Source organism: Haliotis rufescens, unplaced genomic scaffold (genome assembly GCF_023055435.1).
Source record: "Haliotis rufescens isolate VD_foot unplaced genomic scaffold, xgHalRufe1.0.p SCAF_12, whole genome shotgun sequence".
In the NCBI taxonomy this organism is placed as follows: Eukaryota; Metazoa; Mollusca; class Gastropoda; order Lepetellida; family Haliotidae; genus Haliotis; species Haliotis rufescens.
In genome coordinates, this window is record NW_025963802.1 from 34,705,962 (window position 1) to 34,718,361 (window position 12,400).

The 12,400-nt window shown below is 40.4% G+C and overlaps 1 protein-coding gene across 1 annotated transcript in view; it reads right to left on the minus strand.

The window, feature by feature from the left end:
• Positions 1-8,448: 8,448 nt before the first annotated feature.
• Positions 8,449-12,400, minus strand: part of LOC124124451 (hephaestin-like protein) — a 44,226-nt gene continuing 40,274 nt past the window's right edge. Inside the window, exons 12-13 of the mRNA XM_046487624.2 lie at positions 10,638-11,269; positions 8,449-9,552 (exon numbers count right to left, since the gene is read on the minus strand). Of these exons, the coding sequence (XP_046343580.2) occupies positions 9,227-9,552; positions 10,638-11,269 (958 nt within the window). The 3' untranslated portion in view covers positions 8,449-9,226. The remainder of the gene's footprint in view (positions 9,553-10,637; positions 11,270-12,400) is intronic.

The window sequence follows — 12,400 nt, forward strand, 5'->3', positions numbered from 1 at the left end:
ATAGTGTGTATACATCCCCTGCACCTGCCTGTATAACATAGTGTGTATTCATCCCCTGCAACTTATCGTATAACATGTTGTGTAATCACCCTTTACCATGCACATTCCCTGTACATTGTACATTCCCTACGCCTGCTTGTTTAATATAGTGTGTACAGACCCTCCGTTCCTTGTTGTATAATATAGTGTGTAATCACCCTTTACCATGTACATTCCCTGTACATTGTACATTCCCTACGCCAGCTTGTATAATATAGTGTGCATACATCCCCCGCACCTTCTTTTATAATATAATGTGGGTATCTCACCTGCATCTGCTTTTATAATATAATGTGTATACATCCCCTACACCTTGTTGTGTCGAATAGATTATATACATTCTTTGCACCTGCTTGTATGATATAATGTATACACCTCCACTCAACCCTATGGCATAATATAGTGTGTATACATCCCCCGTACCTGCTTTTATAATATACTGTGGATATCTCACCTGCCTCTGCTTGTATAATATAGTGTGTATGGACCCTCCGCTCCTTACAATATAGTGTGTATATACCCCCCGCACCTGCTTGTATTATATATTTTTTGTACATTCCCTGCAAATGTTTTCCTAATTAAGTATGTATACATTTCCTGTACCTGGTTTTATAATGTAATGCGGATACCTCCCCAGTGCATGCTTGTATAATAAAGTGTGTATATGTGACAGGAAACAAGTATAATCAGTGATTAATTCTAATGACTGAAAATTTCAGTGATTATGTCTGATTCACGCTCTACCACAAGACCACGGAGGCGGTCACGTGCCGGTAAAGAGGATGTATACACACTATATTACACAAACAGGTGCAGGGGATGTACACACACTATATTATACATGCAGGTGAAGAGGATGTATACACACTAAACAATACAAGAAGGTGCAGCAGATGTATACACACTATATTACACAAACAGGTGCAGGGGATGTACACACACTATATTATACATGCAGGTGAAGGAGATGTATACACACTAAACAATACAAGAAGGTGCAGCAGATGTATACACACTATATTACACAAACAGGTGCAGGGGATGTACACACACTGTATTATACATGCAGGTGAAGAGGATGTATACACACTAAATAATACAAGAAGGTGCAGCGGATGTATACACACTATATCACACAAACAGGTGCAGGGGATGTACACACACTATATTATACATGCAGGTGAAGAGGATGTATACACACTAAATAATACAAGAAGGCGCAGCGGATGTATACACACTATATTACACAAACAGGTGCAGGGGATGTACACACACTATATTATACATGCAGGTGAAGAGATTGTATACACACTAAAAAATACAAGAAGGCGCAGCGGATGTATACACACTATATTATACAACAAGGAGTGGAGGGTCTATGCACACTTTATTATAGCGGATGTATACACACTATATTATACAACAAGGAGAGGAGGGTCTATACACACTATATTATAGGGGATGTATACACACTATATAATACAAGAATGCACAGCGGATGTATACACACTATATTATACAACAAGGAGAGGAGGGTCTATGCACACTTTATTATAGCGGATGTATACACACTATATTATACAACAAGGAGAGGAGGGTCTATACACACTATATTATAGGGGATGTATACGCACTATATAATAAAAGAAGGCGCAGCGGATGTATACACACTTTATTGTACAACAAGGAGAGGAGGGTCTATACACACTATATAAACAAGAATAAAATCCCTTGGTTCATTTCAGTGAGTATGTCTAATTACTGAAGATTTCAGTAATTAGACATAACCACCGAGTGAATCAGTTATTAGACATAATCACTGAAATTTCCAGTTATTAGACTTAATCACTGATTATACTTGTTTCCTGTAACATATACATCCCCTTCACCTGCTTCTATAATATAGTGTACATTCCCTGCGCCTGCGTGTATACTATAGAATCCACACCTCCACCCAAACCTTGTTGTATAATATGGTTTGTATACATATCCTGTACCTGCTTATAGAATATATTATGAATATCTCCCATGCACCTTGCTGTATACGATAGTGTGTATGCATCACCTGCAGGTGCTTGTATTTTTATAGTGTTTGTATAGTCCCTGCGCCTGCTTGTATAATATAGTGTGTATAGACCCTCCTCTCCTTGTTGTATAATATAGTGTGTATAGACCCTCATCTCCTTGTTGTATAATATAGTGTGTATAGACCCTCCTCTCCTTGTTGTATAATATAGTGTGTATACATCCCCTATAATATAGTGTGTATAGACCCTCCTCTCCTTCTTGTATAAGATAGTGTGTAAACATCCGCTGCGCCTTCTTGTACTATATAGTGTGTATACATCCCCTATAATATAGTTTGTATAGACCCTCCTCTCCTTGTTGTATAATATAGTGTGTATACATCCGCTGCACCTTCTTGTATTATATAGTGTGTATAGACTCTAACCTCCTTGTTGTATAATATGGTGTGTATACATCCGCTGCACCTTTTTGTATTATATAGTGTGTATACATACCCTATAATATAGTGTGTATAGACCCTCCTCTCCTTGTTGTATAATATAGTGTGTATACATCCCCTATAACATAGTGTGTATAGACACTCCTCTCCTTGGTGTATAATATAGTGTGTATACATCCGCTGCACCTTCTTGTTTTATATAGTGTGTATACATCCCCTATAATATAGTGTGTATAGACCCTCCTCTCCTTGTTGTATAATATAGTGTGTATACATCCGCTGCGCCTTCTTTTATTATTTAGTGTGTATACATCCTCTTCACCTGCTTGTATAATATAGTGTGTATAGACTCTAATCTCCTTGTTGTATAATATGGTGTGTATACATACGCTGCACCTTCTTGTATTATATAGTGTGTATACATCCCCTATAATATAGTGTGTATAGACCCTCCTCTCCTTGTTGTATAATATAGTGTGTAAACATCCGCTGCGCCTTCTTGTATTATTTAGTGTGTATACATCCTCTTCACCTGCATGTATAATATATTGTGTGTACATCCCCTGCACCTGTTTGTGTAATATAGTGTGTATACATCCGCTGCGCCTTCTTGTATTATTTAGTGTGTATACATCCTCTTCACCTGCATGTATAATATAGTGTGTGTACATCCCCTGCACCTGTTTGTGTAATATAGTGTGTATACATCCGCTGCACCTTTTTGTATTATTTAGTGTGTATACATCCTCTTCACCTGCATGTATAATATAGTGTGTGTACATCCCCTGCACCTGTTTGTGTAATATAGTGTGTATACATCCTCTTTACCGGCACGTGACCGCCTCCGTGGTCTTGTGGTAGAGCGTCCGCCCGGAGAGTGGAAGGTCCGGGGTTCCATCCCCGGCCGCGTCATACAAGAAGACGTTAAAAGATGGTACTTGTTGTTACCCTGTCTGGCGCTCGGCATTAAGGGGCTAAAAAAAGGACTGGTCGGCTCGGGGTCAGTATACTGTATCTGAGTGGGGTATTCATGTTAAACTGCGGCATGGTATCTCAGTGAGCTAGCACTATAAATCGGCATCAGTCCGAACTAGTACAAGCAGCCACACACATACACTTGCATGCACGTCGCTATATAAGTGCAATAATATTGGACGCGACGTTAAACCCCATTTCACCTCACCTGGATGTGTAATATAGTGTGAATGGTAGTCAGTGACCAGTAGCAGGGGTAAAAGTATTATATGTCATTTATTTTAATCTGGCAATAAACATGATACAAATAATAACAGGGGTTATCACTTATGCAATTTTTTCTCTTTTTAAATATGAGGCTTCAAAGATGGTGTAACAAAATTATCATAAGTCAAACTCAAGCCGGCTTTAGAGCAAACTATTCAAGAAAAGATCACATGTTTTCAATTCAAGCTATTATTCAAAAATACTCATGTAAGAAAAATGGAAGATTTTACTGCCTCTTTATAGATTTTGACCAAAGCTTTTAACACTGATGCATGGTGCTTCAGTGGAATCACTGTATACAGTTGGGACATCTGGCAAGTTTTACAATGTTGTTTCATCCATGTATTCAAATTTACCACCCTGTGTTGGAACTAAAAGTGGTATTTCAGCATGTTTTGACCGTAAGATTGGTACCCGTCTTGAGTGCATCTTTAGTCAACAAATGTTTATTATATTCATGGACGTAGTGTGTAAGCAAATGGGAAAAGGGGTGGGGGGGAGGTGTTTTTGTTACTAGGCCTTTAGATAATGTATGTGCACTCATGATTGCTGATGCTATGTCTGATACATGTAAGCTTCTAAAGAGAACAGGTATGAGAGTAAAATAAAGTTATAGTTTTAGAAATGGAGGCCCCTTACGTGCTCATCTAAAATGGCATGGTCATTCTGTAGATATTTGGGATTTGATTTTCCATCCAAACATACATAGAGTAAAGCCGAAACGTGTGGCATCACAAGCAAAAAGAGTAAGAGCTTAGTCTGAAAGTATTCCCTGCATAAAATGTTGTTTTACTCGAGTCTAATATCGATTGGATACATTGAGATGAATGTCGTATTCCATCACCAAGCTCTCCCAGAGAACGATAACCAGATGAAGTAGATCAAACAGAATATCATGAGCATGTGTTTATGAATCACTATGGTTGGTTGGTTTGTTGTTTAACGCCGCACTCAGCAACATTCCAGCTATATGACGGCGGTCTGTAAATAATCGAGTCTGGACCAGACAATCCAGTGATTGACAGCATGAACATCGATCCACGCAATTGGTATCGATGACATGTATCAACCAAGTCAGCGAGCCTGACCACCCGATCCCGTTAGTCGCCTTTTACGACAAGCATAGTCGCCTTTTACGGCAAGTATGGGTTGCTGAAGACCTATTCTACCCCGGAATCTTCACGGGAATCACTATGAAATAGTGATAATATATAGCAGGTGTTCGCGAAAAGATGAGCGTATCCTGCCCCACCAGTGTCATGGTTGGTTGGTTGGTTGGTTGGTTGTTTAACGCCGCACTCAGCAATATTCCAGCTATATGACGGCGGTCTGTAAATAATCGAGTCTGGACAAGACAATCCAGTGATTGACAGCGTGAACATCGATCCACGCAATTGGGATCGATGACAAGCATCAACCAAGTCAGCGAGCCTGAACCCCCAAATCCGTTAGTCGCCTTTTACGGCAAGCATGAGTTGTTGAAGACCTATTCTAGCCCGGATCTTCACGGGTTAGTGGCATGGCACATGTGGCACAAACACATGCAAATGCAAGTCAATTGTTCATGTGGCACAAACACATGCAAATGCAAGTCAGTTGTTCACCTGAAGAAACACTGGACTATGGGCTACAAGTCAAAATAGGGAATTGCATCGGGCATCATTTCTGTTACTGATGCGTCAAATTTCCTACAAATGTCTACCACAAAATATTTTGAGGCCTTGAGCAAGAGTCGCATGACTTTAAAATCCCTGTAGAAAGAGCATGCTCGATTGCATCCGAAAAGTGGTGAAAGGAAAACACCCAAGGCTGGAGCTGCTGGAATATTGCTCGACATGAAGGGAAAGTTGACTATTAGAAAGTTGAAGTCATCCCTCTTGTCATACAGTCTTGTGGAGAGTGTTTTGTCACTCTGAATCTTTTTGCATAGATCTAAATATGAAATAAATGAGGTGGTCTCACTGGTCTCCTTTATTTCTAGTTCAGGTGGGTAAATCAGTGGAAGGGAATTGGCTATTTGATGATTACTGAACGTTATCAGATCATTGATATACCTGAAAATAAGTGCAATATTTTGGCCAGATTTACTTGTTTTGACTTTGCCAATCCGAGAAGAAATTCCGATTCATATGCATGCGTAAATGTCTCACCCCTTAATTTTACTTGGATGTTATCAATGGGGAAGTCCAGCATTTCACGTATTGTTTTTCTCAGCAAACTTTCATTTTTGACAAATTTTCCCGAACCTCTGACAATAGATACGTAACTGTGTCTGTGTTCACCAAATGTTGTAGCAAAAGCCCCATGTATCAAGGAATGAAGATTTTTCCTTAAGTTTGTAGTGTGGGATAGTGGTGTTCAAGTTGAAAAATCAAATGTTTTGACAGAATGGAATTTGGTTCGTTTCTGAGGTTGAAAAAAGTCAAGCAAATCCTTCGAGTTTTTTAGAATCCACGTGGTATTAATTCCACTAGTCTCAAATACTTTCTATGGCTATGAAGAACGTCCTTCCTTTATTGCATTAAGGATTATGATTAGCCTGTGAACCTGATATGGCAGGATTTCTAGGCTGGCTGTTCTCTTGCATTGACAATTGGTCCTGTAAAGATCCGGAGTGGAATAGGTTTTCAGCAACCCATGCTTGCCGTAAAAGGGCGAGGATGCTTGATGTTAGAGGCGACTAGGGTGGCTAGGCTTGCTGACTTGGTTGATGCATGTCATCGATCCCAATTGCGTAGATCGAAGCTCATGATATCAATCACTGGACTCGATTATGTACAGACCACCCCCTATGTACCTGGAATATTGCTGAGTGCGGCGTTAAAACAACAAACAAAACCAAACCAAGCATTTACAATTGATATATATTTGAGACAGGGATTTAGCGGTACATTTGCTTGACCCAGCAGTATATCTGTCATTGTACGGATTTTAATGGAGCTTTGGAAACACAAGAGGTATGGACATGTCTTCTAGTTTTTGAGTCAAGTCAAAAGTTGATAGTGCTGATGCATGGTTTGGAAGATTTCTTCCTCAGTAACGATACTGGCCTTATATGGTGAATTATTTGATATGTTATTTATACCAAGTACTTGGATCAAACAATTAATGTAGTGACGCGTCCATATAATGGTTATGTTATTTGAGGCCTTGTCAGTGAGAACAACTACAAACGTTTGAAATATAGTGGGACATTTTGGGGAAACTAATTTTTGACTGAGAACGTTACTTAAACTTAAGGCATCAATTCCCTTGTTTGCAAATTTCAAATTCAAGTGAGTGAGTGAGTGAGTGAGTTGGGTTTAACGCCGCTTTTAACAGTATTCCAGTTATATCGCGGCATGTCAGCTTAATGTGGGAGGAAAGCCCGAAGTGATGCAGGTCTCAGACGTTTACCACTTCGGTAAAACCCACGAGCATGGTATGGTGCTGACAAACCTAGAAACATTATCGGGGCGAACCGGGATTCGAACCCACAATCATAGGTTTCTGGCGTGCCCAAGGGACGCAACTCTGCACGGCGAATCGCGGCGCCTTAGACAACTGGGCCACCCGTACCCCCTCAAATTCAAGAAGATGAGGTCATTGTCTGATTTAGTGGAGTCGTCTCTTTCTGGTTTGACCAAACGTTTCAAAGCGATATCAAGAACTATAGTCGATCCTGTTGGAATTATATCATGGCTTCATATTTCAACATTCAATATTTCCACCGAAAGTAATTTAGCAACCCCAAATCCCATACTGGTTGCCCTCGTTTCGGATATACCTCTTTGGACCACCTCACTAAATGGCATGGCGGGCCCGCGTGCGAAATACGCATAATGTCGGAAAGCTGCCATTACCTTACTTACTTATGATGGCTTCATTTCTGTCAAAATATTTGATATTTCAACTTTGTACAAAACAATCCCGAATGACAAACTTTAGGGAAAACAGTTACATATCTATCTTCAGAGGTTCAGGGCCATTTGTCACAAATGAAAGCAAATGTCATCTGAAGTTTACTGAGAAAACATTATGTGAAATGCTGGAAATGCATTGGTGACGTTTATGTAAACGTTGGGGGTAAGACATTTAGGCAAGAAGTAGGCATCCTCGTGGGCACCAATTGTGCACCCCTTCTTGCTGATCTGTTTCTCCATTATTTATGCGTATGAATCGGTATTTTTGTTCGGATTTGCAACGTCACAACAAGGTAATTTGGCCATGACTTTTAACAAGCTTCAGATATATCGATGATCTGATATCGTTCAATAACCATCAAATAGCCAATAGACCAGTGAGACCCTCTCACGTGTTTCATATTTAGATATATGCATGCATAAAGATTCAGAGTGACAAGGCTCTCTCCGGAAGATATTTCTGTAGCTCCAACCCTTGGTGTCTACATTTCACAACTTTTGAGGTACAATCGAGCATGGTCTATCTACCAAGATATCAAAGCTCTTCATACGACTCCTGCCAACATTCAAGACTAAAGTAAAGCTTTCAGTTTTTTGGTAGACACGTGGTGGACATTTCCAAATTTGGCAATTCAGTAACAAAAATGTCCGATGCAATTCCCTATTTTTACCATATGTTCCCGTGAATATGAAAAAGGTTTTAGAGCTTTTATTTGATTAATCAGTATTCGATTCAATGTGTTAACTGACAAAGAAGCGTTCAACGTGTACAATATGAATAGAGAAACATAACACTCATTTTGAACAATTATTTTATTTAAAGATAAAACTATGTATAGAACCATTTTTGCATAACAAGGTAACAGATACAGACAAGTACATGTGTACGGATTAAAAAAATAAAATATCCATAATGGAACATCCTAATTCGACGAACACATTCAGCATGGTTTACAATGAATAGTTCTTAGAAACTCCCAGACTTGTCCATACTCAGTATCCTTAACATCGTATCAACATTGGAAAAAACATTTACAAAATAAAGGTATCACAGGTCAGAATCTCTTTGGTGTAGGCGAGTTGATATCTATACCGAGAAATAAAAGAGTTTCTGGTTTATTTTGAAATGGCATGGTTTCAACAAAATATTACAATAAAAATAAAGGCATTTAAGAGGCTCCCAAAAATCACCGAATGTTGCTTTGTATGTTTGTTTAACGCCAAAATCAATATTCCAGCTGTATGGCCCCTGAACATAATCGACTCTGGACCAGACAATCCAGTGACGAACTTTATGGATAACAACTTCTGATTTTCTGTATACAGCGACGTTTCGATGTAGATTCCTACACCGTTACCAAGCTAGAGTGATGTGATAGTATGAGCATCAATCCACGCCATCGGGGCACGGTGACATGCAAATATCCAATTCACCGAGTTTGCAGCTGACAACATGATCTAACAACTCCAGCATAGGTTGCTAGGGGCTTATTCGAAACTCCCACTGCATCCTCGCCCTCGCCCTCGCCCTCGCCCCGCCATTCCATATGTTCCCATACCATCCAGTATATGCTTGTTATTTTGAACTTCCAATAGCACCCAAACTAGCACCTATTTCATACATGCCCATCATTCCGGCGTGGATGTGATCATGAACATGGCAGTGGTACAGCCACTTCCCGACATTAACCGCGTGCATGCGAACCGAAGCGAACACGCTGGGGAACAGCTGGATGACGTCATTTGTATGAGGCTTGTCTTCAAAATGTGTGATGTCGTTGCCGTGGAAATGCACTGAATGCATGTCCACCTCTGTGCCGAGAGTCAGGAGGTACCAGTCCACCGTCTGACCCTCCGTCATGTGTGGAGGTCGGTGGTTGCCGTACAGGTAGCCGTTGATTGCTGAAACGTTGACGTGAAAAGTTAGTTTTCAACACATGTATCCCTTATCGATTCATAAATGATTTTTATTAGAAGCTTGTTCAAAATTATCCCACAACTAGATAACCCGACGTTTTCTCAGTACATGTACACAACTGATTCCGTAATGGAGAAATCAAGACTGAATCCGGAAGTAGAATCAAAGAGACCCGAAAGACACTCTCCTACCCAGAGTTCCATGCGGCCGGCAGCCAGCTAGCATAGTACCTCTGCCACAGGCCAGCGCCATGTGACGAATCGTCACATCTTTCACAGTCCATTCAAGATATTGCATTATGCTTTTCGTCCGTTTCATGTTTGACAAGTCTACACATTTTCATAAACAAATGTCAAAGAATGGTTAACTTTCATTGAGAAAGTATGCAAATACGTAAAAATCTACTTGTTTTTGCGTAGTTATCCTATGTTTACATTGGTTGTACGGCTCCACGTGCTGTCATAGAAGCCCAACGGAGAGCTAGCGACACGGTCACTTTGATGCATAAATATATATTGTCATGCAACTCACTGTCGCAGTTGTAGTAGCATATCTATATAGTTATGCAAAACAATATGTAAAGCGCCCCCAAATACTTGCATTAGTCCGTTCTATACTGATTTCTGAAAAGTCCGGTCACGTGATATGCAAATTAGCCTGTGGCAGTGGCAGACTCAACTGCACGAACAATAGCGTGACGTCATCAAAATGGTTTAAAACTCGTTAAAACCGGGAGCATGGGTGACCTAGACGCTATGCAGAGTTGTGTCCCCTAGATGTGAAAGAGAACTATGACCGTGGTTTGAATCCCGGTTCTCCCAACTATTGTTTCAAGGTTTGTGAGCAACATTCCCCTCCCCATGATTTCACTAAAGTTGTCAATGTCTGTGATCTGCATACTGAGGGCTTTCCTCCCACATGAAGTTGACACGCCTTGATAAAACTGAAATACTGACAGTGTTCAAAGCGGTGTTAATAAACCCACTCATCAAAAACCAAGGAAGCAAAGTTTAGCCAACATCCGCCTAAATTACTCGCCAGTTACAAGTAATGTTCAGTCCACGCTTACCATGCATGAGGTTGCTTTCAATAAACCCCTCGTCGTCTTTGTTCACCGCCGAGGCGTTCCCCGCGAAATTCAAAATGTTCTGATCCAAATACCAACTCTGATTTTCATCAATCACGGAGAAATACAGGGCAAAGTCAGCATCAACATTCCTCCGGATTCGTTTGCCTCTTTCTAGTTTTAAAGCTCCTTTCCTGCACACAACGAGAGGCCCAACAAGACCGGAGTTCACATCCATCACAGGATTCACATCAGAGTAGTATATACGTGCCACACATTCGGGATCACTCGGCCCAGGTCCGTCTGATTCCGTGACATTCCAAGTAAACGTTCTCACGCCCATCGGTGGAACATTTGGCTGATCCGAGGCGCTGAAGCTGCCATCGTTGCTGTTGTAGTGAAGTCCGTGCGCTCTGATGGTGTAGTTTTGTTTAGTGGCGCCGTTTTTGAACACTATCTCCAGTACGTCTCCTACCTCCAGGCGTATGATTGGACCAAGAAGACCAAGGTATTCCTCATCAACTGCTCGCCTCACAGGGATGCTGAAAGTGTCATCCGTGTACTCCTGATACTGGGCCTTGATGTATGTGCCACCTATTGTTGTGTCGCTCTCGCTTACGAACGTTGCACCATGGCTGCAAAATATGCGTTCAAAGGTCAAATGAGGAATATTGCTAAGAGCGGCGTAAAACCATACTCGCTCACTCAAATGTCAAATGACAGCATTTGGTCTATAATAGAATGTTATCTACCTCCAAGAAAATGGCCAAGAGACGGAAGTTGTTATTTATTTATTTTTATTTATTTTATTTATTTTATTTTATTTATGTATTTATTTTAGTTTAGTTTTTTTTTTTTTGGGGGGTGGGTGGGGGGGGGGGTGGGGGGGGGGGGGGGGGTTGGTGGGGTGGGGTGGGGTCAAATATGGCTTTTACAGTTTCACACAATTTCAATTGTATCCCCTTTACTCGAAAGTGGCTGACTGCTCTAACATCACATCGAATGTATAGTGGAGGTTTTAATCTGAACAGAAGAATTTTCTGAATACTTCCGGTTTCTCGTTAGTTATGCTTCTAAACAAATGATATTCGGATGAAGAATGCATAACTATATCACCTTCACAATGATTGTCAAACAGCTGTGTGACTTAATTGGGGATTGGGAGGTCAAAACAGTGAAAAGTAGTGAACATTGTCTAACGATAAAAATCAGCAGAGAAACTAGCGATTGATAGCATTTGTAATACAAGTTAATGCCGGATCTTCTGTCAGTCTGCTTCAATAACACTATTTTTTTCTGAGTGAGAGACAGGAGACCAGTGTACGTAAGAAAATGCTTAAAAAAGAAAACTTGTCGTTCCTTGTCAAATAACGTGATTATATATTTTCACCTGAATAGACGACATTTTCACTTATTGGTCAGGCCTTGAAGAAACAAATAGAGGTTATCACGCGAGTGTGTTTGGGGATGGTAAATATCCTGTATTAGGAATAAACACCTTTTCTGTTGTAATGTTCCGAAGTGCAGCCAGATGTACACACAGTGACAAAACGAAACAAGGTAACCATTCGGACAAATTTCGGCCCAAATGTTTTAATTTGTTGAAAAGGTTCCAAGTCGCAGAGGTCTACAAGCACAGATATGGAAACTGATTCCGCGTGTCTTGTGTTCTCGCAAAATTGTTTCGCAATTTATATGTCCAGAGTTGCCCAAACTTATAAAATGCCTCACCTACGTCACAGTTAGACACTGATTTTCAGTATATC